Here is a 21,983-nt window from a genome sequence, read left to right on the forward strand (position 1 = left end):
AAAGAATTTCACTGTTTTCAGTGTAGAAATAGCAGGCAGTTTCTACTGCTTGACGTTAATATTATTTAACCTGTGTGAGCTGTTGAGTGTTTGGCTTCCCAGACCAGTGTGTTCATTCTGTTTTCTGTGCATACTGTGGCTGCTTTGCCTTCTGCCTGATGCGTCGCTTTGCTGATTGTCACTAATGCTTAGTTGTTTTCCTTCCCTGTGGTGTGTGGTATTGGGGTTCATATCCTAGCTCTTCATACAGATACAGCAGCCGGACTCCTGATTCGCAGCATTCATTTGGTAACACAAAGGCTCAACACGCAGTGGAGGCAAGAAATGAGCATCTCACTGGCTGCATTAGAGCTTCTTTCTGGTTTGGCCAAGGTAAGTCCCAGGGGGTCCCTGTTCTTGTGGCTCTTTTGTTAGGCTGTGAGACTTGGCCTCAAACTCTCTGACCTTTCTTAGCCATTGATTCCTTCCTGATAATATTGTGGAGAGTTTCGCCTCTTCCTTAGGCAGCAGTTACCTGGGAACAAGCCCCATTGAATGAAGTGGGACTTATTCTGAGTAGGAACACATAAGGTTGCTGTCAAGTCTGAGAACATCTGACAGAACTTCAAAGAAGTGCATTGTTTGCTGAGGAGTTCTGTTTCCTATTATTGAGATTACTTTTTTCCCCCTTCCATGGCTAAAGAATTCAAAGTGAATAGCATCTTTGCTAAAACAGAATTAATGAGCAAAAAAGCTGCAGGGTTTTAAAAACCAAGTGGCAAAGCAAGTAGTTACAATGGCACCAAAGTATAAAGTCCCTGTAGGTCATTTTGTTGTTTGCCTTCATTAAAGTTTTCTTCTCTTTTATGGCCCCCCAGGGAGCCTGGCATTACACTTTTACACAGACTTGTAGGTGGGAAACAACAGAACAGATTTTTTTGGGGTGTGTGACTTCCTAAAGAGGTTTCCAGCTGAACATTTATCTGTGCTGCTCACTTCAGGTGAAGGTTGGTGTTGATTCTTCTGACAGGAAGAGAGCAATTAGCTCTGTGTGCTGCTACATTGTGTATCAGTGCAGTCGTCCTGCCCCTCTCCACTCCCGAGATCTGCACTCCATGATAGTAGCAGCATTTCAGTGCCTCTGTGTCTGGCTCACTGAACATCCAGATATTCTTGATGAAAAGGTAAGTGCAGCTGAGCTGTTTGCCTTATTTATAGGTAAAGGGCATTAGTCTCCTAGCTGTGAAGCAGATTGAATCATTTGTGTAAAATATGGTATGGGTGTCATGGGTCACATCGGGGACCCAAAGAACCTGGTCATGCTTGATTCCCTCCCCCCCCCTTTCCTCTTGGACTTTCAGCTTCACAGTCTCTTCCCGGAATTTTCAAGCTGATGTGTAATTTTTTGAACACATCCAAGCAATGGGTGGAATCACCAGGAGTCTGAGCCACAGCAAAAGAGTCTTCCCTCCCTCTCCAAGCTCGTACAATGGGCAGTGCATCATAGCTATAGATTAAATGTATGGTGTGAAAACATGTCTGGAGAAGATGTGGTCAAAAGAGAACTGATGAGATGTAGTAATTTAGATGCCCACAATAGGGTCAAGTCCCCACTTGGCCATGAAGATCTTGAGCTAGTCTTTCTCTCTCAGCTTGACCAACCCTGCAAGGTGGTTGTGAGGGTGAAGTGGAGCAGGAGAGACTGTCTGCTGCCTTCAGCTTTTCAGAAGAAGAAGAGTTGGTTTTTATATGCCAACTTTCTCTACCACTTAAGGAAGAATCAAACCGGCTTACAAATCACCTTCCCTTTCCCTCCCAACAACAGACACCCTGTGGAGTAGGTGGGGCTGAGAGAGCTCTAACAGCTGTGACTAGCCCAAGGTCACCCAGCTAGCTTCATGTGTAGGAGTGGGGAAATCAACCCAATTCACCAGATTAGCATCCGCCACTCATGTATAGGAGTGGGGAATCAAACCTACTTCTCCAGATCAGAGTCCACCGCTCCAAACCACTGCTTTTAACCACTACACCATGTAGAATAAAAACATAATTAATACAGAGGGTGTGTATCATGGGAATGGAACTAATGATGAATGCATAGAGACAAGTCCTATGCCACCAAGCTCTTCCCAAGCAGTTTTAGTTCTGTTCGGTTCCTTGTGGTAGGTGTTGACAGATTTGTGTATGGGTGCACTGAATTCCAGTGATCTGAAAAGTTTGATGCTTTCCCCCTCTAGGACTGCTTGAAAGAAGTCTTAGAGATCGTGGAACTAGGCATCTCAGGAAGTAAATCCAGAAATAGCGAACAAGAGGTCAAATACAAAGGAGATAAAGAGCCAAATCCTGCTTCCATGAGGGTGAAAGATGCAGCTGAAGCTACTCTCACATGGTAGGGAAGGGTGCTAACCATAGTTTACTGTTCAATAGGGCAGAGAAGGGAGGAATGTGTCATTTAGAACTGTGATGGCTATCTTCTTCCTCATGGATTCTGTGTATGCTGTCTGCTCAGTGGCCTAAAGTTGCAAAGGACTAAAACATTTCTTTAGTCAGCTCCTTCTGTGCTGGTTAAAGGAACAAGAATAGGTTCATGTTTTAGAAGCATCATCTAAAGATTTGCTTCTTCTTTTGGAGCAAGATTTTGCAAAGTGCAGAAACTCCTTTGTGGGCCTTAGTTGTATTGATTGTATTAGTTAGGAACATAGAGTACATGTTTCCTTAAGATGACAGTTAATTTGGGAAGATACTATAAATTTATTTTATTTAGAAAGATTTTATGCCGCCTCTCCAGAGAACCTATTCAAGATTGAATTGTTCTTATGTACACAATACTTCAAGAGTGTCTTTTTCAAGGATGCATGTGTTTGACTAGACCCATCTCTTATTTTGCAGTATCATGCAAATACTTGGAGCTTTTCCTTCTCCCAGTGGCCCTGCCTCCCCTTGCAGCTTGGTGAATGAGATCACCTTAATTAAATACTCCCGTCTGCCTTCCATAAACAAATACAGCTTTCGATACTTCGTCCTGGATAACAGCGTCATCCTTGCGATGTTGGAGCAGCCCCTAGGGAATGAGCAAAGTGAGTAAATCCATTTTGGGCTTTCTCTCATAGGTGTAGCACAGCCTTCTGGAGAATGATGGCAAGATCCGTACACTGTCATACCAAGATTGTGTTGCTGTTTCATTCCAGTGTGGTGTAGTGGTAGAAATGCCAGAGTAGGATATCTGAGACCAAGGTTTGAATCCCACTCAGCTGTGAAAGCTTGCTAGGTGAATTTAGGGTTGCCAACTTCCAGATGGTACCTGGAGATCTCCCACTATTACAAGTGATCTCCAGGTGACCAAGAGCAGTTTTCCTGGAGAAAATGGCTGCTTTGGAGGATAGACTTTTATGGCATTATACCCTGCCCTCCCCAGGCTCCACCTCAAAAAATCTCCAAGTATTTTCCAATCCAGAGCTAGCAACCCTATAGGTCATCTTGGGCCAGTTATTATCTCCCAGCCTAACCCACCTCACAGGGTGGTCGTTAAGATAAACTAGAGGAGTGGAAGAATAATGTTACAATCTGCTTTGAGTCCCCATTGGGAAGAAAAGGCCATAAATTTCTGAAAACGTATTTGTTACACAGTGTCAGCAAAAATTAATATTGGCAGAGGGTACACTCAATTGTGGCAGGAGACTCTAGAATACATAGATGTCTACTGGGGTATACAAACTTTACCTCTCAAATTCTTCATTTTTACATGCCACGCTTTCATTAGATAATAATTTGAGAATAAATCATACACTGAACCATAGAATAACAAAGCTTAAACTCCCTTTTGGTGAATGATCTTGAGTCTGTGATCCTCAAACTCCTTAGATCAGCATCAGAATCAGCTGTCTAAAATAAACAAATGTGAATATGGGGTTGAAATATAGCTATAGGCGGCTGATGTACTAATGTGAGAGTTTTTGAAAACAGAAAATACTGAAGCTTTCATTTGAAGCTTGTCTATATTTCCAGTGGTAGAAAACTGGTCTTCCTCTGGATGGTAAAAAAAATCTCAATGCTGTTCTTAATAAATACTATGATAAAACCTGGATTTCTTGACTCCTTGCCCCTAAGGTATAAATTTTGAATAAATTTTGTTTCACAATCCGAATAAATTATGGGTTGTATAAAACACTTTGTGCTTGCGGAAGGATACTTCCACCAGTTTGGGGGGAAGCTCATTCGGTTTTTTACTTCAACGAGTCCGGTTTCTTGCTCTGTGCCTAATGTTGTTCCTAGATACCCCTGAACTCTGGGGCAGTGTTTTGGAGGGTATTACGGAAGTAAGAAAGTTCTTCTCCCCAAACAGAAGCAGGAAGCAAGAAAGTTCTTCTCCCCAAACAGAGTTTTGCTTGCAGTTTCTTGAACGTAACATCACGTGGGTTGTGGGTTGGGCTTCTTCAGCTCAGAACTTTTGTTTTCAAATTATGCTCGGTATGATCATCTTTGAAGTATCGTGCCAGGTAATAATATCTAGCATATCTGCAGTGCTTTTTAAAAATCCTGAAGCACTCCATATAGAATATGTCAGTAACCTTTACCACAATCCTGTAAGGTATGTCCATTTTATCCCCATGTTGCTGATGGGCTGAGACTGCAGGGTAGGTGATCAGCTAATAACTTTATGAAAGGAAAGAATATTGCAGATATTTCTTAACGCTTACATTGGTATATTGTCATGTTTATTTTATCTCTGTTAATACACTGAAGACTTCTATTCATTTTTCCCCCCAGATGACTTTTTCCCTTCAGTCACAATTTTGATCCGTGGGATGTCTGGGAGGCATGCGTGGGCCCAGCAGCTTTGTCTTTTGCCAAGAGGAGCCAAAGCAAATCAAAAGGTCTTTGTCAAAGCCTGCAGTGAAACTGTTTGCTACATCAAAAATTGGTCTCCAGGGAGTACCCTGTAATAAGTTCAGCATAACTAAGTGTAGCTTTGTTTCCTTTCGGGCAGTGCAGCAGGGTGCATTACACTGTTTTTACAGCATTGTTTTCTAATTTTGTATTCCTCTTTGAGTCTCAGTTGGAGGGGGGACTATAAATGAATAAATACCCCACCTGTTCAGATTTTAGGTTTCCTGAAGATAGGGTTGCCAACCTCCAAGTAGTAGCTGGAGATCTCCTGCTATTACAACTGATCTCCAGACGATAATGATCAGTTCACCTGGAGAAAATGGCTGCTTTGGCAATTGGACTCTATGGCATTGAAGTCCCTCCCCAAACCCCTCCCTCCTCAGGCTCTGCTGCAAAACCTCCTGTTGGTTACAAAGAGGGACCTGGCAACCCTACCCGTAAAGGACAACAACTTATTTATTGTAAAGGCCTGAATGATCAGCATCGGGATTATCCTTCTGTTTCTTACCTTCCTAGTGCCCTTCTCCTGTTATTTGTTCATTTCACATATTTTACATGTTATATAGCATTCTAACTTTTGCAAGCCCAGTTGTAGCTGGAAGTATGTATTGTGATTTTACAGTAGTGACTATGACTTATTTTCTTTGTGGCTGTGATGTGCTATATAATACCTCACATGGATGCTAGATAAAAGGATTATTCCGCCTAGCCCTTTTTGACATGAAGCTTTCCCTATAAAAGGAAGTTGTCCAAATGTTTCTATAATATGTTTTATGTGGCAATATTTGCTGTTCTATTGACTAATTTTGGAGGAACTTGGTAGGTCTGGCCTAAAAAAAGATCGGGGATAAGAAGAATAGCTCTCAGGGACCCCTAAAGCCCCTTTATGTAATGTTGGGATTTTTAAAAATAGCTTCCGTCTTGTAACTTGTATTCATATCTGAAGATATGTGCTAATTTAAAGTCTGTGTGTGTACAGGCATAAAGGGCATATACCTTCAGGCGTGGGTGTGACTTCCCAACATGCACTCTTGTTTTCACAAAAGATGTTAAAAGCATAACTCTCCACAGACCTTAGCTTTTTATCTGTACCTGCTTTATATTTTGATTTGGAAAGTTCTGAGACACAGCATGCAAAGAAAATCAAAGATGATCCCTAGGTGAAATCAAAGATGATCTCTGTTTTTGGAGGAGGTAAACCATGAAGGAAGCTATTTTAATAATCATATCTTGCTTTAGTAATAAATTTAGGATCATAAAAATATCTCAGTTGCTGCAATGATGCATATTTTAGTATAGTATATATTATTGCTGTTGTATCATCAATATTTTACATACTTTTATAAGATTTTTTTCCCTTGAAACAGATCTTTGTCCCAGAACCTCGTCCTGCACCCAAGAATGATGTTGGACTCAAATATAGTGTGAAACATCGGCCATTTCCTGAGGAAGTGGACAAGATTCCCTTTGTAAAAGCTGACCTGAGCATTCCAGACTTACATGAAATTGTTACTGAGGAAGTAAGAAATGTATAGTGTTTTGATGATTTCGTACATGTTTTTAATTCAGTAAAAATTGCTTAAGGGCTAGCAATGGTCTTCTCAGTAGTTTTACTTCTTTGGCTGTGTTTGTGTGACCAAACGTTAATGCAATAGTGCATAGTGTGAATTTCAGCTACACTATCCAGTGAAAACAGAGAATATCTCAGGGCAATCTTTGTGCACTCCATATGGTGAGCAAAGCATTGCTGCAACAGATCTCTTTTTTCCAGGAAGTTGCTGCTGGATAGGAATGGAATACCCTATTCTTATCCCTGCCATTTTCTTTGAAAGTGAAAAGTCATATTGGTTTTTGTTACCTTACGTTGATTTGCTTTGGAGTGTCAAAATACCAATGCTGAGTAGCAGGAACTATCACATCTTAATCCAGCAGCTAGAAGAATAGTCCCAGTCAGAACGTTATTGGACGAAACTGCAGCAGCTTTTCAAACTCCACCACTTCAGTGCTGTTTGGCTTGGCAGAGGAAGTGCACTACTCTCAGCAATTTTCTGTGTCTGAAATGTGTGTCAAATACATTTCAGCTCGAAGAGCGGCACGAGAAGCTGAGGAATGGGATGGAGCAGCAAGTTCTCTACGAGAAGTCTATAGAGCAGCAGATGGAAGAAGAGTGGCGGAAGAAGAGTTTCCCTGATCCCGTCACGGAGTGCAAACCGCCGCCTTCTGCACAGGAGTTCCAAACCGCCCGCCTGTTCCTCTCTCACTTTGGATTTCTGTCGCTAGAAGCATTGAAGGTGACCCTGAGACTATGTTGCTCAGTAGTGTGCAGTTTGCTTCAAACGCTGCCAGTATTTGATATTTTTCCTATCTAACATTTGCTTAGCTTAACAGTTAACAATTTACATTAGGCAGAGCTGTACAATGAATGATAAAAGAATAATAGATTTGAGAACTGTTTTCAGAATTCTGTTAACTAATGGGGTATTATTGCTCTTCATGATATGAGATGATGTATTTTCAACAGATTTTAACTACTGGACAACTGTATACTCTAAAATAAGATTTTTGGTTCCTAGTCCTATGTTGTCTGTGGAAAAGAAAAGTAAATTTTTGTTTGTCACAAAAAAAGAGGGATTATTTTTTCTGCATTATACTTGATAGTTCAGAGAGCTACATGTGTATTTTCTTTAATGCTGTATTAAGAAGACTGCATTATTGTTGCATCCCTAGGCTGAGCAGTGGTAGTACTTCCCCTTCCTTTTGGTTGTTGCTGTTGTATTCTTTTCTAGGATGTAAACAGTAAACATGGGCCTCTTCTATCCCCCCCCCCATTGCACAGGATGATAAATAATACTGATGCAAACTCCTCCCCAAATGTTACTAGTAATTCTTGGATCTTACTTAGTAAACCTGTTACAAATCATCAAAGTTAAATCACTCATCACAATTGATCGATAACCCCCAAAAAGGTACTGTGTCAAGGTGTAAAATCTGAGTTACTTCTATGTTTGTGCAGGAACCTGCTAACAGTAGACTACCTCCTCACCTGATTGCACTTGATTCTTCCTTACATGGCTTTTTTGATGACATCGGCTACCTGGATCTGCTGCCATGTCGCCCTTTTGATACAGTTTTCATTTTCTACATGAAAGCAGGCCAAAAAACGAGCCAAGAAGTAAGTCTTGTGCTGATTTTGCTTTATGTTTGATTTTGCTTTAAGCTGTAGTATCAGGTTGTGACAATGCTGATAGTAACGCAGGAGAAAAACTTGATATATGGATTTTGTGCAGCTAGAGGTGAGCAAAATGCTGCCTTCAGACCTCTGAAAAAATTATCTACAAGCCTTGAGAACTGTGTTGAATTGGGAGACTTCACAAACAGTGGGAGACTTCTCTTGCAGTGCTTACACCTATCTGAACTCAGCATTATTTATACCACATCATCAATGTACATGATGCTTTGCAGAGTTACACAAGCAAAAAGAATGTGTCCTTGCCCTCAAGGATCATTGCAGAATACTTATGCCCTTGATTTAATAATGGCATTATTAATGTATTACTGTCAGCTCTTTCGGAAATTTTTCTGTCATTAAGAGAAAGTGCCAACTCAGATAATTTTTTAAAAGCACAAATCTTTGCCAAGTAAATGTCTGTACTGAGAAAAGCTGGATTCTGCAACTTGTATAATTCTTACTTTGCACTGTTCTGCACCTTGTTCATACTTTAGCAGAAGTAGAACATTAAATAATCTTGGAGAAGGATAAAGAGTTCTACATGGCACTTAATCTTCACTCCCTGTACAGGAACTTGGTGTCCACGTGCATTGTCATATGGCAGTGATGCTTAAGAACTTTTTAAAAGCTGCGTTTGAATTCTGTTCCCAGTAACCCCTTCCCATGGAAGTTCCTCTTCCACACTTGAATGGAATTGTGGCAATACACACACAGCCCTGGGCTGTATTCCTGATTCATGTGAACGAGTTGTCCCGTATTGTCAGTTCCGTTGAGCTTGCTGCGCTCTTAAGTCTTGATACTTTGAGACCCCCTTGACAAAACTTAGCATGCCTTTTGGGGGGCTCCTTCAGTAAGGGATTTCCTGCACCGCTGTCTGTTCTCACTGCAATGCTGGTTGTTTCTCTTCCAGATCTTGAAGAACGCGGAGTCTTCCAGGAGTGTTCAGTCGCACTTCCTAGAGTTCTTGCTGTCTCTTGGTTGGTCTGTTGATGTAGGCAAACACCCTGGATGGGCAGGGCATGTTTCAACTAGTTGGTCCATTAACAGCTTCTGTGATGACGAGGGAACTGAACAAGGTGAGAGGCTTTCAGGGAGAGCTCCGTTTGCTTTAATACCTGTATCTTCAGGATGTCCTTGCACCTCAGGAGCTTTTGCTATAACGCTTTTTTCACATTTGCGTGTCTGTTTTGCAATGAACGCTGGCTTTGTTCTCATCAAGACTCTTAACAACTGGAGGTTTACAGACATAGGGAATTCTTCACGGTTACATTCTGGCTCATGCCTTGCATTGTGTGCGTATTTTCTCTATGTATTGGGAAAGTAAAGTCAGAATTGGAAAGCTATGGTTCATAACAAAAATGTTTCCATCATGGAAAATGTAGACTAGGCTAGTCTTGGTAATCCAGTAATATTATAGGGAAAGTGCCTGCAAGACACAGACTAATGTCAACAAAAATCAAATTAAGGAACTTTAAGCAGGAGCATGCTCTCGATTTCCACAAGACCTTATTGTATCAAACAAATGATAGAAGCTGAGATGCATCGTGGCACGTTGGGTAGCGCTTGGAGTTTGGATGTTGGTGATGGAAATCCCTGCTCATCCGTGGAGTTGTATGAGTGAGCACAAGGCACTCTTTCAGACTAAACAGCATTACAGAGCGCCTGTAGTTATGACATGAGATAATTTGAATACAATTTTTAAGAACACCCGAAACTCTTTCTAGAAATAATAAAGAAAACAAGGGCCATAAATAAATCTTGGGAGGGGACCTAGGGGAGCAAACAGCCCTTTTCCCTCTCTTATTCCACCCAGCTACTTCCTGTCCCCCCTGCCCCAGTCTTCATTTACTCTCTTTCAGCTGCCCCCTCATCTAACTTCCTGCTTCCCATTCATTCTTTCCCCGTTAACGGGGGTGGGGGGAGAGAAGAAGTCTATTCTAAAAGAATGTTACTGGCTGCATACTTCCTTCCTCCCTCCAGCCCCAGTGGAGCAGCTAAGTTACCCTTACCAATAAGAGTGAGACAGTTTCTTTTGTGACAGGCACAAGGGGTACCAGCTGAATGCTACCCCTCTGCTGTGCTTTAGGAAAATTCATGTGCACACACCCTCTCACCATTGCAGTGGTGAGGGCGCAGCTGGGTTTCATGACCACCTCTTGCTATTTTGAGGTTTATTTATAAAGGCTTTCTCCTTCCCTGCCCAGTGTTTTTTTCTCTCCGCCCCCAATGTGAAGTCTTTAGCATCCACATGCTGAGGGCTGCAAGGTTGCAGTCACTGATGGTTACAAATATATTTTGGAACAAGCCGGGGGGGGGGGTGGATAATGGAGAAGTGAGGCTTGTTTGCGTATGAGTGATACCATGTACTCCTATGGCTTCCAGGCTGTGCAGAAATAGGTCGGTATTAGGGGCTGTTGCAAGGGCACAGGCTGATACTCCTGCAGTTTTCTTCCTCCTTAGCAGCAGTGGGCAAGGCCTTTGGGCTTCCATAGGCTTCTGGGCAGTAAAAGCAATGGGAGAAGGAAGTGGATGAGTCATCTGAGGACAGAAAAAGGGCAGAGGGGGCTCTGTTGGAAGGCCGAGTGAGCAATGCCAGCGTAAAATGGCTGTGTTTGTCAACACTACAGCAACATCTATTTGTTGTAGACATCTTCTGTTAACGGCTAATGATACTGGCAGTTTTTAGGTTCTTTTTCAGTTAACCAACAATTCTGGATGAGTACTAATGTCAGTTTTGAATATGTGATGGCCGTTGTCAGAGATTATTCTTTAAGCATGTGTTTTCTAGTTGGGCATCTTATTTGATTCTGTTTGTTCCTACACTCTTATCCTCACAAGGGTTTCCGAGGTGGGTTCCAATACAAACATAAAAACAGCAGTTAAAATATATTTTTAAAATGCATAGGTAAAGCAAACAATAAATTAACAACACAGCATTAAAATCAGATGGAGCAGTAGCTAAAACCTGTAATAAAATCTGAAATCAGCTAACACAGTGTCAGTGAAGTGGCAATATAAATGAGCAGGTAAATCTTGTGGGTGGGGATGGAACAGTTTCAAAACTGTACAGACCACAGGCAGCAGGTAAACTACAGTAGCCAGATATCTGCATTTCAAGTTGCCATAGAGGACTTAGTTATCTGACTGTGGTGGGATGCTTTTATGGGCATGTGGGCATACCTAGAGGGAAGTGTGTAGTTCTAAGGAGGGGAAGACCTGGAAGCAGGTAATGCCTGCCTTCCCTTTCTAACCAAGATCTAGATGTCATGCCCCTGGCAGACATAATGACCCATTGCTGAGCCACACTGTATTTGTGGGGGGAGGCTGCCCCCTTATTGTTCCATTCACGCAATGTGATTTGGGGAAAAGAGGGCTCAAAGAGTTGGTGCTTTATGCATGGTTTATGCATGTTTATGCATGGTTTAGGAGGGCGTTGGAGAGATCCCGTTCTGTTCTTTCATGCAGGTGCTGGAATTAATATCCACATCCACAGATCCTTGTATGAACCCGCAGTTGGTATGCACATGACTGCATGTGAGGATCTCTACCTGTTAAGGTAGAATAAGTTTTGTAGGTGGAGTAGGGGCCAAGTTCATATAGTTTGAGTAGCACTGCTTATTGGGTGAACTTCATAAGGAACAAGAAGACTGGTTTATTTTTGTTTGTATTTCCTTCTCAGATGAAATAATATCTTCAGAAGACGTTGGGGCAAGTATCTTCAATGGACAAAAAAAGGTGCTATATTATGCAGATGCACTTACAGAAATAGCTTTTGTTATCCCCTCACCTCTGGAGTCCTTGAGTAAGTGATTTCTGCTTGTGTCTTTATGTAAATGACTCAGCGTTATTTCAGTGTTTACATTAGAGCTGCATCATATATTGCAATAGAAAAGTGTGTGTTCATTAAACATTTAGTGTGAATCTACTTCGGCCTTGTAACTGAGTCAGCTACATAGAATCATAAGAGTTGGGAGGCCCCTCCAGGGTCATCTAGTCCAACCCCCTGCACAATGCAAGGAAATTCACAACTACCTCCCCCCTCAACCCCCAGTGACCCCTGCTCCATGCCCGGAAGATGGCAAGAAAACCTCCAGGTTCCCTGGCCAAACTGGCCTGGAGGGAAATTGCTTCCTGACCTCAAAGTGGCAATCAGCATTTCCCTGGGCATGTAAGAATGGGCCACAAGAGCCAAGCACTGACGCAACCCTTCCTGCCCTCCCTCTCATGATCTGCCTAAATTCACAGAATTAGAATTGCTGTCAGAAGGCCATCTAGCCTCTGCTTAAAAGCCTTCAAAGAAGGAGAGCCCACCATCTCCCGAGAAAGCCTGTTCAACCGAGGAACCACTCTGTCAGGAAGTTCTTCCTAATGTTTAGGCAAAAGCTCTTTTGATTTAATTTTAACCCATTGGTTCTGGATCGGCCTTCTGGGACAACAGAAAACAACTCCATACCATGCCCTGTATGACAGCCCTTCAAGTATTTGAAGATGGTTATCATATCACCTCTCAGTCGTCTCCTCTCCAGGCTAAACATAATGAGCTCCTTCAACCTTTCCTCATAGGACTTGAATAGCTGCATCATCCCACTCACACACACTGTGGAAATGCATTGCGGAAAGCTGGGCTTGCTTTTGCTTTATTATGCATGTTTGCAGAGTGCACATGGCAAAACATTTTGTGACCCTTCCTCATGCATTGTGCAGTACATTTGAAGTTTCTAATGTGTACTTTTACTATAAAGTGCAACATCCCTTAAAGGAGCACCAAAACCTCCCAGAAAGAGGCAGGTCTCAAAGCAGGCCTTTTTCATATATATTGTCTTGCAGTTTACCTTGAGCTGTAGGAAATGCACTTTTTCAGTTCTTATTTTATTTCAGTGCTTAGCACAGAAAATAAATCTGTACAGTAGTCTATTAATGCATCCAGAGTTCCCAGTGAATGACAAACAATTTCCCCTTTTCACCAGGCTTACTTTTTAACACAACCATTCCCATCTTGCATTTTACCTATTAATATATATCCACTTCGGCTAAATGTGTGTGTGTGTGTGTGTTAAGTGCCGTCAAGTCGTTTCCGACTCATGGCGACCCTATGAATGAAAGTCCTCCAAAATGTCCTATCTCTGACAGCCTTGCTCAGATCTTGCAAATTGAAGGCTGTGGCTTCCTTTATTGAGTCAATCCATCTCTTGTTGGGTCTTCCTCTTTTCCTGCTGCCCTCAACTTTTCCTATCATGACGGTCTTTTCCAGTGACTCTTGTCGTCTCATGACGTGACCAAAATACGACAGCCTCAGTTTAGTCATTTTAGCTTCTAGGGTCAGTTCAGGCTTGATTTGATCTATAACCCACTGATTTGTTTTTTTGGCAGTCCACGGAATCTGCAACACTCTCCTCCAACACCACATTTCAAAGGAATCTATTTTCTTCCTATCAGCTTTCTTCATTGTCCAGCTTTCACACCCATACATAGTAATAGGGAATATGATGGCATGAATTAATCTAGTCTTGGTGGCCAGAGTCACATCCTTACACTTCAAAATCTTTTCTAGCTCCTTCATGGCTGCCCTTCCCAGTCTCAATCTCCTTCTAATTTCTTGGCTGCAGTCTCCCTTTTGGTTGATGGTGGAGCCAAGGAATAGAAAGTCTTGAACAATTTCAATTTCCTCATTGTCAACCTTAAAGTTCTGTAATTCTCCTGTAGTCATTACTTTTGTTTTCTTGATGTTCAGCTGCAGTCCTGCTTTGGCACTTTCTCTTTTAACTTTCAGCAGTAGTTGTTTCAAATCTTCACTATTTTCTGCCAATAATGTAGTGTCATCAGCATATCTCAAATTATTAATGTTCCTCCCTCCAATTTTCACTCCACCTTCATCTAAATCTAATCCTGCTTTCCTAATTATATGTTCTGCATATAGATTGAAGAGATAGGGAGATAAAATACATCCTTGTCTGACACCTTTGCCAATTGGAAACCATTCCGTTTCTCCATATTCTGTTCTAACTGTGGCCTCTTGTCCAGAGTATAGGTTGCGCATCAAAACAATCAGATGTAGTGGCACACCCATTTCCTTTAAGACCAGCCATAACTTTTCATGATCCACACAGTCAAAAGTTTTGCTGTAATCTATGAAACACAAGCTGATTTTCTTCTGAAATTCTCTCGTACGCTCCAGTAACCAGCGTATATTTGCAATATGATCTCTAGTGCCTCTTCCTTTTCTGAAACCAGCTTGAACATCAGGCATTTCTCGTTCCATATATGGTAACAGCCTTTGCTGTAAGATTTTGAGCATCACTTTACTTGCATGAGAAATTAATGCAATGGTCCGATAGTTGTTGCAATCTTTGATGTCTCCTTTCTTGGGAATTGGAATGTAAATGGATCGTTTCCAGTCTGTGGGCCATTGTTTTGTTTTCCATATCTGTTGGCATATTCTTGTCAAGACTGTGATGGCCTCCGTTTCTGTGGCTTGGAATAGCTCTATTGGGATCCCATCTGCTCCTGGTGATTTGTTTCTCCCGATTGCTCTCAATGCAGCTTTCACTTCACTTTCTAAAACTGTAGGTTCTTCTTCAAAAGATTCTTTTTGGAAAGAATCTTTTATCCTTTCATCTCTTCTGTATAGTTCTTCAGTGTATTGTTCCCACCTTTTCTTTATTTTGTCCTGTTCAGTTAATGTATTTCCATGCTGATCTTTCAGCATGCCTAACGGTGCTTTAAATTTCCCTTTGATTTCTTGGATCTTGTGGAACAGATCTCTTGTTCTTCCTTTTTTGTTGTTCTCTTCTATTTCTTTACACTGGTTATTATAATAGGTCTCTTTGTCTCTACATGCTAGTCGCTGGAACGTTGCACTTAGACTTTTGATTCTATTTCTGTCACCTTCTACTTTTGCTTCTCGTCTATCTCTGGCAATTTTAAGAGTTTCCTCAGACATCCATCGAGGTTTTTCTTTTCTTTTGGCTACAGGAATAGTCTTTGCACATTCTTCCTTGATAATATCTCTAGTTTCCACCCATAGTTCTTCAGGTTTACATTCACTTGAACTTAGTAATGCAAATCTGTTCCTTACATGGTCTTTAAACTCTTCCGGAATATTGCTTAGATTGTATTTTGGTGCTATGAATGTTTTGGTGTTTTTCTTAAGCTTTATCTTGATTTTCGATATTACCAATTCATGATCTGTACCGCAGTCGGCTCCTGGTCTTGTTTTGGCCGAGAGAATAGAGCTTCTCCATCTTCTGCTTCCAATTATATAATCTATTTGATTTCTATACTGGCCGTCTGGTGATGTCCATGTATACAATCGTCTATTTGGTTGCCTGAAACATGTGTTTGCAATGAACAGATTGTTGTCTTCACAGAATTCTACGAGGCGTTCTCCTGCTTCATTCCGTTCTCCTAGCCCAAATCTGCCAACAACATTTGATTCTGCTTTGTTTCCTACTTTTGCGTTCTAATCACCTATGATTATCAGCATATCTTGTTTAGGTGTGTGATCAATTTCTTCCTGAACACTGGCATAAAAACTTTCAATTTCTTCCTCATCAGCATCTGTAGTTGGGGCATAAACTTGAAGGATGCTTATGTTGATAGGCTTTCCCTGAAGTCTGATTGATATTATTCGGTCAGACTTTGCATTATAGCTCCTGACTGCCTTTGCTACATCTTGCCTCACTATTAAAGCAACTCCGTTTCTTCTCTTTTTGTCATTCCCTGAATAAAACACTTTGTAATTTTCTGATTGAAAATGTCCTAATCCAGTCCACTTGAATTCACTTACTCCCAGGACTGAAATGTCCATGCGTTCCATTTCTTGTTAGCTTACCCTGATTCATGCTTCTCACATTCCATGTTCCTATTATATGCGTCGAACAGCTTCGGACTTTCTTTTTGCATCTATTCATGTCAACCACTGAACGTGCTTTCGGCTTTAGTCCAATCGCATCATTAAGAACAGCGCTACTCGTACTTGTCCTCTGTTCTACCCCAGTAGCAGATTGAGTGCCATCCGACCTGGGGGTCCCATCTTCCAGCACTATATCTTTTTTCATTTTGGATTGTCTCATCATAGGGTTTTCAAGGTAAAGGTTGGTCAGAAGTGGTTTACCAGTGCCTTCTTCTGCGCAGTGCTAACCAGAGTTAGCCGTAGTGGCACTGCCGTTGTCTACGAAAGATCTTCCGCCAGTGTCACCTTCCACTACTGCTGCTGCCCAGTAGCTAACCTTCAGGGATTCCTCTACCCCCATCCCCATTGGAACTGCCTGTTCTCTTCTGCGGATGTGGCTATTGATCCCTTAAGGGGGTGGATGCATCTTTGTCTGGTGTCTCAGCTGTGACCACTCCGTCTTGAGTGACTCTGCTAGGAGTTTAGTCTCTTGATAGAGTCTAGACCCCTTACGGTATTGCTCTCAGCTTCCCTGACACTCACAAACCCTTTATGAACCATTTTGGCAGAAGGAATTGATGCTGTTTCCCAATGTGGGAATGCAACCTTTCAGCAACCGGTAGGCTCAGCAGTAATAGCAACAAGTAGTTTAAGTAACAAGTTAACACATCAGATTTCAGCCAGATCCCTTTTACTTGAAAAATAATGACACCAGCAATTTGTATCCAAGTGTATCTGGGCATAGTAGCTGTTTCCACTGTAAATGATCAGAGACCGCAAAGGCTGTAAATGACCTTGACACTGCCAGTGTTTAAACCTAGCTGATATAAAACTTGTATTTAATCTGGCAGGAGTTAAATTGATTTTTTTTTAAATCTTGTGTTGTGCCTCTCTCTGAGGTGGTGGACATGAAGTAAACAATTTTAATTGACTCATGCATTCCCCCCCCCAAGTTGTGTTGAAAAGTTCAGTACCGATATCCCTGTTCCAAACTTATTTGTAAAAGTATTTTTCTTTACTTAGACCTGCCAGTACATTCTGTAATTGAGACAAAGGGCTTTTCTTGTCATAAAATTTCTCCAGCACATCTTTACAATGTATTTGCTTTCTCAGCTGGCCAAAAAACTCCTGCATATCAAAGAATCACACTTGAATTAAATGAAACCATGGTGTGGTGTCCAATCTTAGTTCACAGTGGAACGAATCTCTTAGTAACCATCAGATCTTTAAGTATGAATGCTTTGTGTGATTTCAGTGGGGAGATTTTACTTAATAAGGCATTTGTGTGGAATGTAGAATTTCTAACCACCAGGTCATAAATGCATTAAAATCAAAATCAGGTTTGATAGAGCCAGGGGTAGTTAGATATGTCACGTGTGCATTTTGTGAAATACTTTGTGATTGATGGAAGAAATGGACTGGTTGTGTACTAGAGGCTAGCGTACTGTTCACAAATGCATTGGTGTAATTGTGGGAAACTACTGTGAAAAGATGTTGCATGATGGACGGCAGCTTAAGGTGATTGCTGTTTACATGTTTCTTGGTTGTGATACATTCCTCCCCCTTCTTTTTTTGTTTACTGTTAGCTGATTCATTGGAAAGCAATGTCTCTGACCAGGAAAGTGATTCCAATATGGATCTCCTACCTGGAGTAATAAAGCAGCCAGCACTGACCCTTGAGCTCTTTCCCAATCATACAGACAATCTCAATTCTTCACAAAGGGTAAGACATTCTCTAATCAATGAACAGAGGTGCAAGAAGTGTTTTAATAACAGGATAGCTTGCTCCTTTAAGCTCTGATGATTAGAAATAATTACGCTGTTGGTTTGAATGACAGACTGATAGTTAACAATATTCGGTTCAGAAATCAAAGTTAATTTTTAGGCACATACTACAGTAGGTCTTTCCTAGATAGTAAATGCACTCTGGGGCTTGTTTGCACACAACCCCCTCAGGATCTGCTTCTGTCATAGAGAGCTGTCATTTATCAAGCACTCAGCATGCCATATTTTGTACCTCAGAAACGTCCCCTAGAAAAACCATCCATGATTGGTTTTGAAACTCTAAACCAGGGCGCCCAAGCCTGAACATCTTCTATTATCGATGTAGTGTTCAGGGCTGAAAAGAAGTTGTTCTTAAGTTATGAATTTGTCTTACAGACATCTGAAATAGGGATGAAGGAATTAATTCAATGTAAAAAATTCTTTAATTGACAAAATGCCTGTGTGTTTTCTATTTGCAACAGCTCAGTCCTACTTCCAGATCAAAGAGGTTGCCTCAGGGTCGGGCTGTTCCCCCAATGGGACCTGAAACCAAGGTGTATGTGGTATGGGTTGAACGCTATGATGATATAGGTGTGTAAACCTCCAAGTTGTATTTCCAGCTGATTGGATAAAAGGAGAAGGGGGATTCTTTCCATTTTAATGCTAGACACTTGCTGACTCAGTTTTCTGTGTTCTTTGTACCTTTCCTTGGTTCCTGACAAAAATAATATGGTTGACCATACTGTGAACATCGTTGTCTTACAGAGAACTTCCCCCTCTCTGACTTGGGTTCAGAGACCAGTACTGGAGTAGAAACAACTACAAACAGCAGCACTTCATTGAGGTGTGACTGAATTTCTCTTCCATTTGCAAATATTTTCTGATTCAAACATTATGTTCTTCTGTTTTCTTCATTCTTGGAAGTTGTCTGCTGGAAAGAGTAATGTAACTTATGAGCTAGATTCTCATAGATCATAGCCCCAACAACTGTAGTAATCTGAGAAGTATGCTTTGGCACCTCAGAGACGGTGGGAGTTGCTGTGAGCCAAGGTTTTGTGGTGGGGTGCACAATGTTCCCACTTGTTTGTACTTACCATGTATGAGCCCTAGAGAAGGGCAGTGTAATGGCCACAAAATACATGAGCCTGTTTCAGCAGTCTGTCTGCTAGTCACATCAAGCTTACATGTGCATGTTACGTGCTGTTTTACGAACCTTCCACATGGCCAATGCATTGTTACAGTGTCACCTAGACCGTACCCATACCATTAGTTAGACCAGTGGTTCCCAAAGTGGGCAGTACCACCCCTGGGGGGCGGTGGGATTACCTGGGGGGCACTAAGAGGCACGGGGGCAGCAGGGGGGTGCTAGAGGTAGGCCCCTTCAACTGTGTTGTTGGATAGGGTAGGGGGCATTGGGGTTGAGTTTGTGGAACCAAGAGGGCAGTGGCCCAAAATGTTTGGGAACCACTGAGTTAGACTAATATAATGAGTTTTGTGGTGGGGGGGGGGCTGCCTTTGAAAAGTGGCTGGAAAATTCAGTTTGTAATAATGAGTGCAAGGGTTCTAACTGGAGTTCACCACGGGGTGCCAGTCTTCTAATGTCCAATTGCAGTGGCTGACCATTTGTTTCTGGGCCCAGTTCATAGAGTTTATGCTGGGTGGGGGACCTTTCAAGCCCCAGATGAGTTGGGACCCAAATACTTGAAGGATCATATCTGCACTACAAGCATGCTCATGTGTTGAGATGGAATTCTGGTGCCCTTTTATACATGCCTACATCTGCAGGGTGAGGGGTGGTGGGTATTCAGGGCAGGACCTTTTAGCCTGAACTCTCAGATTATGGCATTCCCTAACTCATGATGCTACCTCCCTTGTGACCTTATGGAGATTGGTCAGGATCTACACACACATACATATAGGAAAGTTCATTGTTCCTTTCCTGGTGTTTTTAATCTATATTTCTAGCTCTGTCTTACTGCAGATTCTGTCACGGGTTTTATTGACTACTTTTATTGATTTGAGTCACTTTATTAGTCTTAAATTTTCTGTTGGTTATTGTTTTTGTCTTAGTAGTGTGTTACATTGGTGCTTGATGCTATTTTTTTTAAAGTTTAGTATTTGTTGCCTTTTTTTTTTTTTTTTGCTGTAATCTGCCTGAAGTAAAATGGCAAATATATGTCTTGCTTTCCTAAGCGAGTGAACATTGGTGCCATGGAAAGTAAATATACCTGGATTGTTCTGTTCTGTTTTTGAAAAGTGGGGATTGACTGTGCTACTGCAGTGTCTTTGATCTTTAAATCAACTCTTGTGTGTTTAAGATCCTCTACTCCTGAAAAAGAAGTTCCAGTGATCTTCATCCACCCTCTAAACACTGGCTTATTCAGGGTAAAAGTGCAAGGAGCTACTGGGAAATTCAACATGGTCATCCCGCTGGTGGATGGGATGATAGTGAGCAGACGAGCTCTAGGTAGGTCTTTGAACCTGTTAATATTTGTTAGTTTACTTGTCTGGCTTAGGATATTCGTTCAGAGGAATAAGGTGGATCCTAACCATGTTTCAGCTGGTGGAAGACATTTCTGCCATTATACAAGGGTGGGTTCCCCTTCCCCCCACCCACTCCCAGCCTTCCCCCTCCTGTTCCTGGGGAACACTGACCCTTTGGTCATGATTCTGGCAACACGGCAGGTTTCCCTGGGAAGGTTTTTTACCCCAGCACAGCTCTGCTCCTCTAACATTTGATAGTTAAAAAGGTAAAGGTCCCCTGTGCGAGCACCGGGTCATTCCTGACCCATGGGGTGATGTCACATCCAGACGTTTACTAGGCAGACTTTGTTTTTACGGGGTGGTTTGACAGTACCTTCCCCAGTCATCTTCCCTTTACCCCCAAGCAAGCTGGGTACTCATTTTTCCAACCTTGGAAGGATGGAAGGATGAGTCAACCTTGAGCCGGCTACCTGAAACAGACTCCCGTCAGGATCGAACTTAGGTCACGAGCAGAGCTTTTGACTGCAGTACTGCAGCTTACCCCTTTGCGCCACGGGGCTCCTAACATTTGATAGGATGCACCTCAATTATTCTTCCCTGAATCTCACTCTGCATAGATGACTACTATTATTTTTCTTTGCGCAGAAGTCTCTTCCTGGGGCAGTAGTTCAGTGAAGGGGGGCAGCCTAGAAGATGGAAAATGGGGGGGGGGTTACTCAGAACCTGTAGCTGTGTCTGCAGGAGACATTGCTCATGGAAGGGGTAATGATAGTATGCGGATGTAGCAATTTCGATGTCTTTTCTCCCAGTTTTCCAAGGGGAGAGGAAGAAATATGCCCTGGGGGCGGGGGGCTAACTCACCTGCACCAAAATGGAGTGGCAGTGCTATGATTCAAATTACTCTGCACTCAAATGAAACCCTTCAAAAGTATAAGTAGGACTTTTAACATTTAAGTGGTTGCTTTGAGGTTGACAATTGTGATAAGTATCCAAACCCTCATAAGTCATGCTGACTTGAGCGGGCTAAGAATACTTTCCTTTGGCCTCAAGCTGTCTTTAAAAATAACCTTCCAGGATTGTTAACTTGACTGTTAACTTCTCCTTTTTTTTTTAAGGCTTCTTAGTGAGACAGACAGTAATAAACATTTGCCGAAGAAAAAGGCTGGAAAGTGACTCATACAATCCTCCTCATGTCCGCCGAAAACAGAAAATAGCTGACATTGTCAATAAATACAAGAACAAACAGCTGGAGCCGGAGTTTTATACCTCCCTTTTCCAAGAAGTTGGGCTAAAAAACTGCAATCCTTAGGCCAATATCCTTCTTGAACAATTAGATCAGAGCTTGGTGTCTACTGTAATGAAGAAAACAAAAAACAACCTTCCTCATCTTGGAACTCCTGTATAAAGAAACCACAACTTGAGCATGACCTCTGCTTTTGCTGCAAGGAAGACATGGGGACCGGATCTAGGTCCTCGGCCTACAAGTCTCTGAATACAGCTCCACACACAGAGGGAGAAGCTGTAACATCTCTCACCATCAGGCGCAATTTAGCTGTAGACAATATTAGTTCGATGTGTAGCAGAGAGAGGGTGAGCTACACTTCTCATAATGTCCCACAGTTGCACCAAGTGCCCAGTTCTGGGCATAGAGCTAATGTTTGAAGTTTCGATCTTAGCTTCTCGAGCAGGTTAGGCTCAAGGGCAAATTCTCTCAGAGACCAAAACCATTTCAAGGCAGCCTCTGTGCAG

General features: G+C 42.0%; 1 protein-coding gene across 3 annotated transcripts in view; it reads left to right on the top strand.

The window, feature by feature from the left end:
- RALGAPB (Ral GTPase activating protein non-catalytic subunit beta) overlaps nt 1-21,697 on the top strand; it is a 75,433-nt gene extending 53,736 nt beyond the window's left edge. For 2 of the 3 annotated variants that reach the window (XM_056844991.1, XM_056844992.1), the window contains 15 exons: nt 239-372; nt 981-1,163; nt 2,217-2,368; nt 2,869-3,056; nt 4,747-4,853; nt 6,234-6,386; nt 6,948-7,157; nt 7,880-8,038; nt 9,006-9,171; nt 11,775-11,897; nt 17,573-17,709; nt 18,233-18,341; nt 18,516-18,594; nt 20,069-20,217; nt 21,350-21,697. In XM_056844991.1, the coding sequence (XP_056700969.1) occupies nt 239-372; nt 981-1,163; nt 2,217-2,368; nt 2,869-3,056; nt 4,747-4,853; nt 6,234-6,386; nt 6,948-7,157; nt 7,880-8,038; nt 9,006-9,171; nt 11,775-11,897; nt 17,573-17,709; nt 18,233-18,341; nt 18,516-18,594; nt 20,069-20,217; nt 21,350-21,543 (2,243 nt within the window). In that variant the 3' untranslated portion in view covers nt 21,544-21,697. The remainder of the gene's footprint in view (nt 1-238; nt 373-980; nt 1,164-2,216; nt 2,369-2,868; nt 3,057-4,746; nt 4,854-6,233; nt 6,387-6,947; nt 7,158-7,879; nt 8,039-9,005; nt 9,172-11,774; nt 11,898-17,572; nt 17,710-18,232; nt 18,342-18,515; nt 18,595-20,068; nt 20,218-21,349) is intronic. The other variant, XM_056844993.1, reaches the window with a different exon arrangement.
- The last annotated feature ends 286 nt before the right edge of the window (nt 21,698-21,983 follow it).

Source organism: Euleptes europaea, chromosome 2 (assembly GCF_029931775.1).
Source record: "Euleptes europaea isolate rEulEur1 chromosome 2, rEulEur1.hap1, whole genome shotgun sequence".
In the NCBI taxonomy this organism is placed as follows: domain Eukaryota; kingdom Metazoa; phylum Chordata; class Lepidosauria; order Squamata; family Sphaerodactylidae; genus Euleptes; species Euleptes europaea.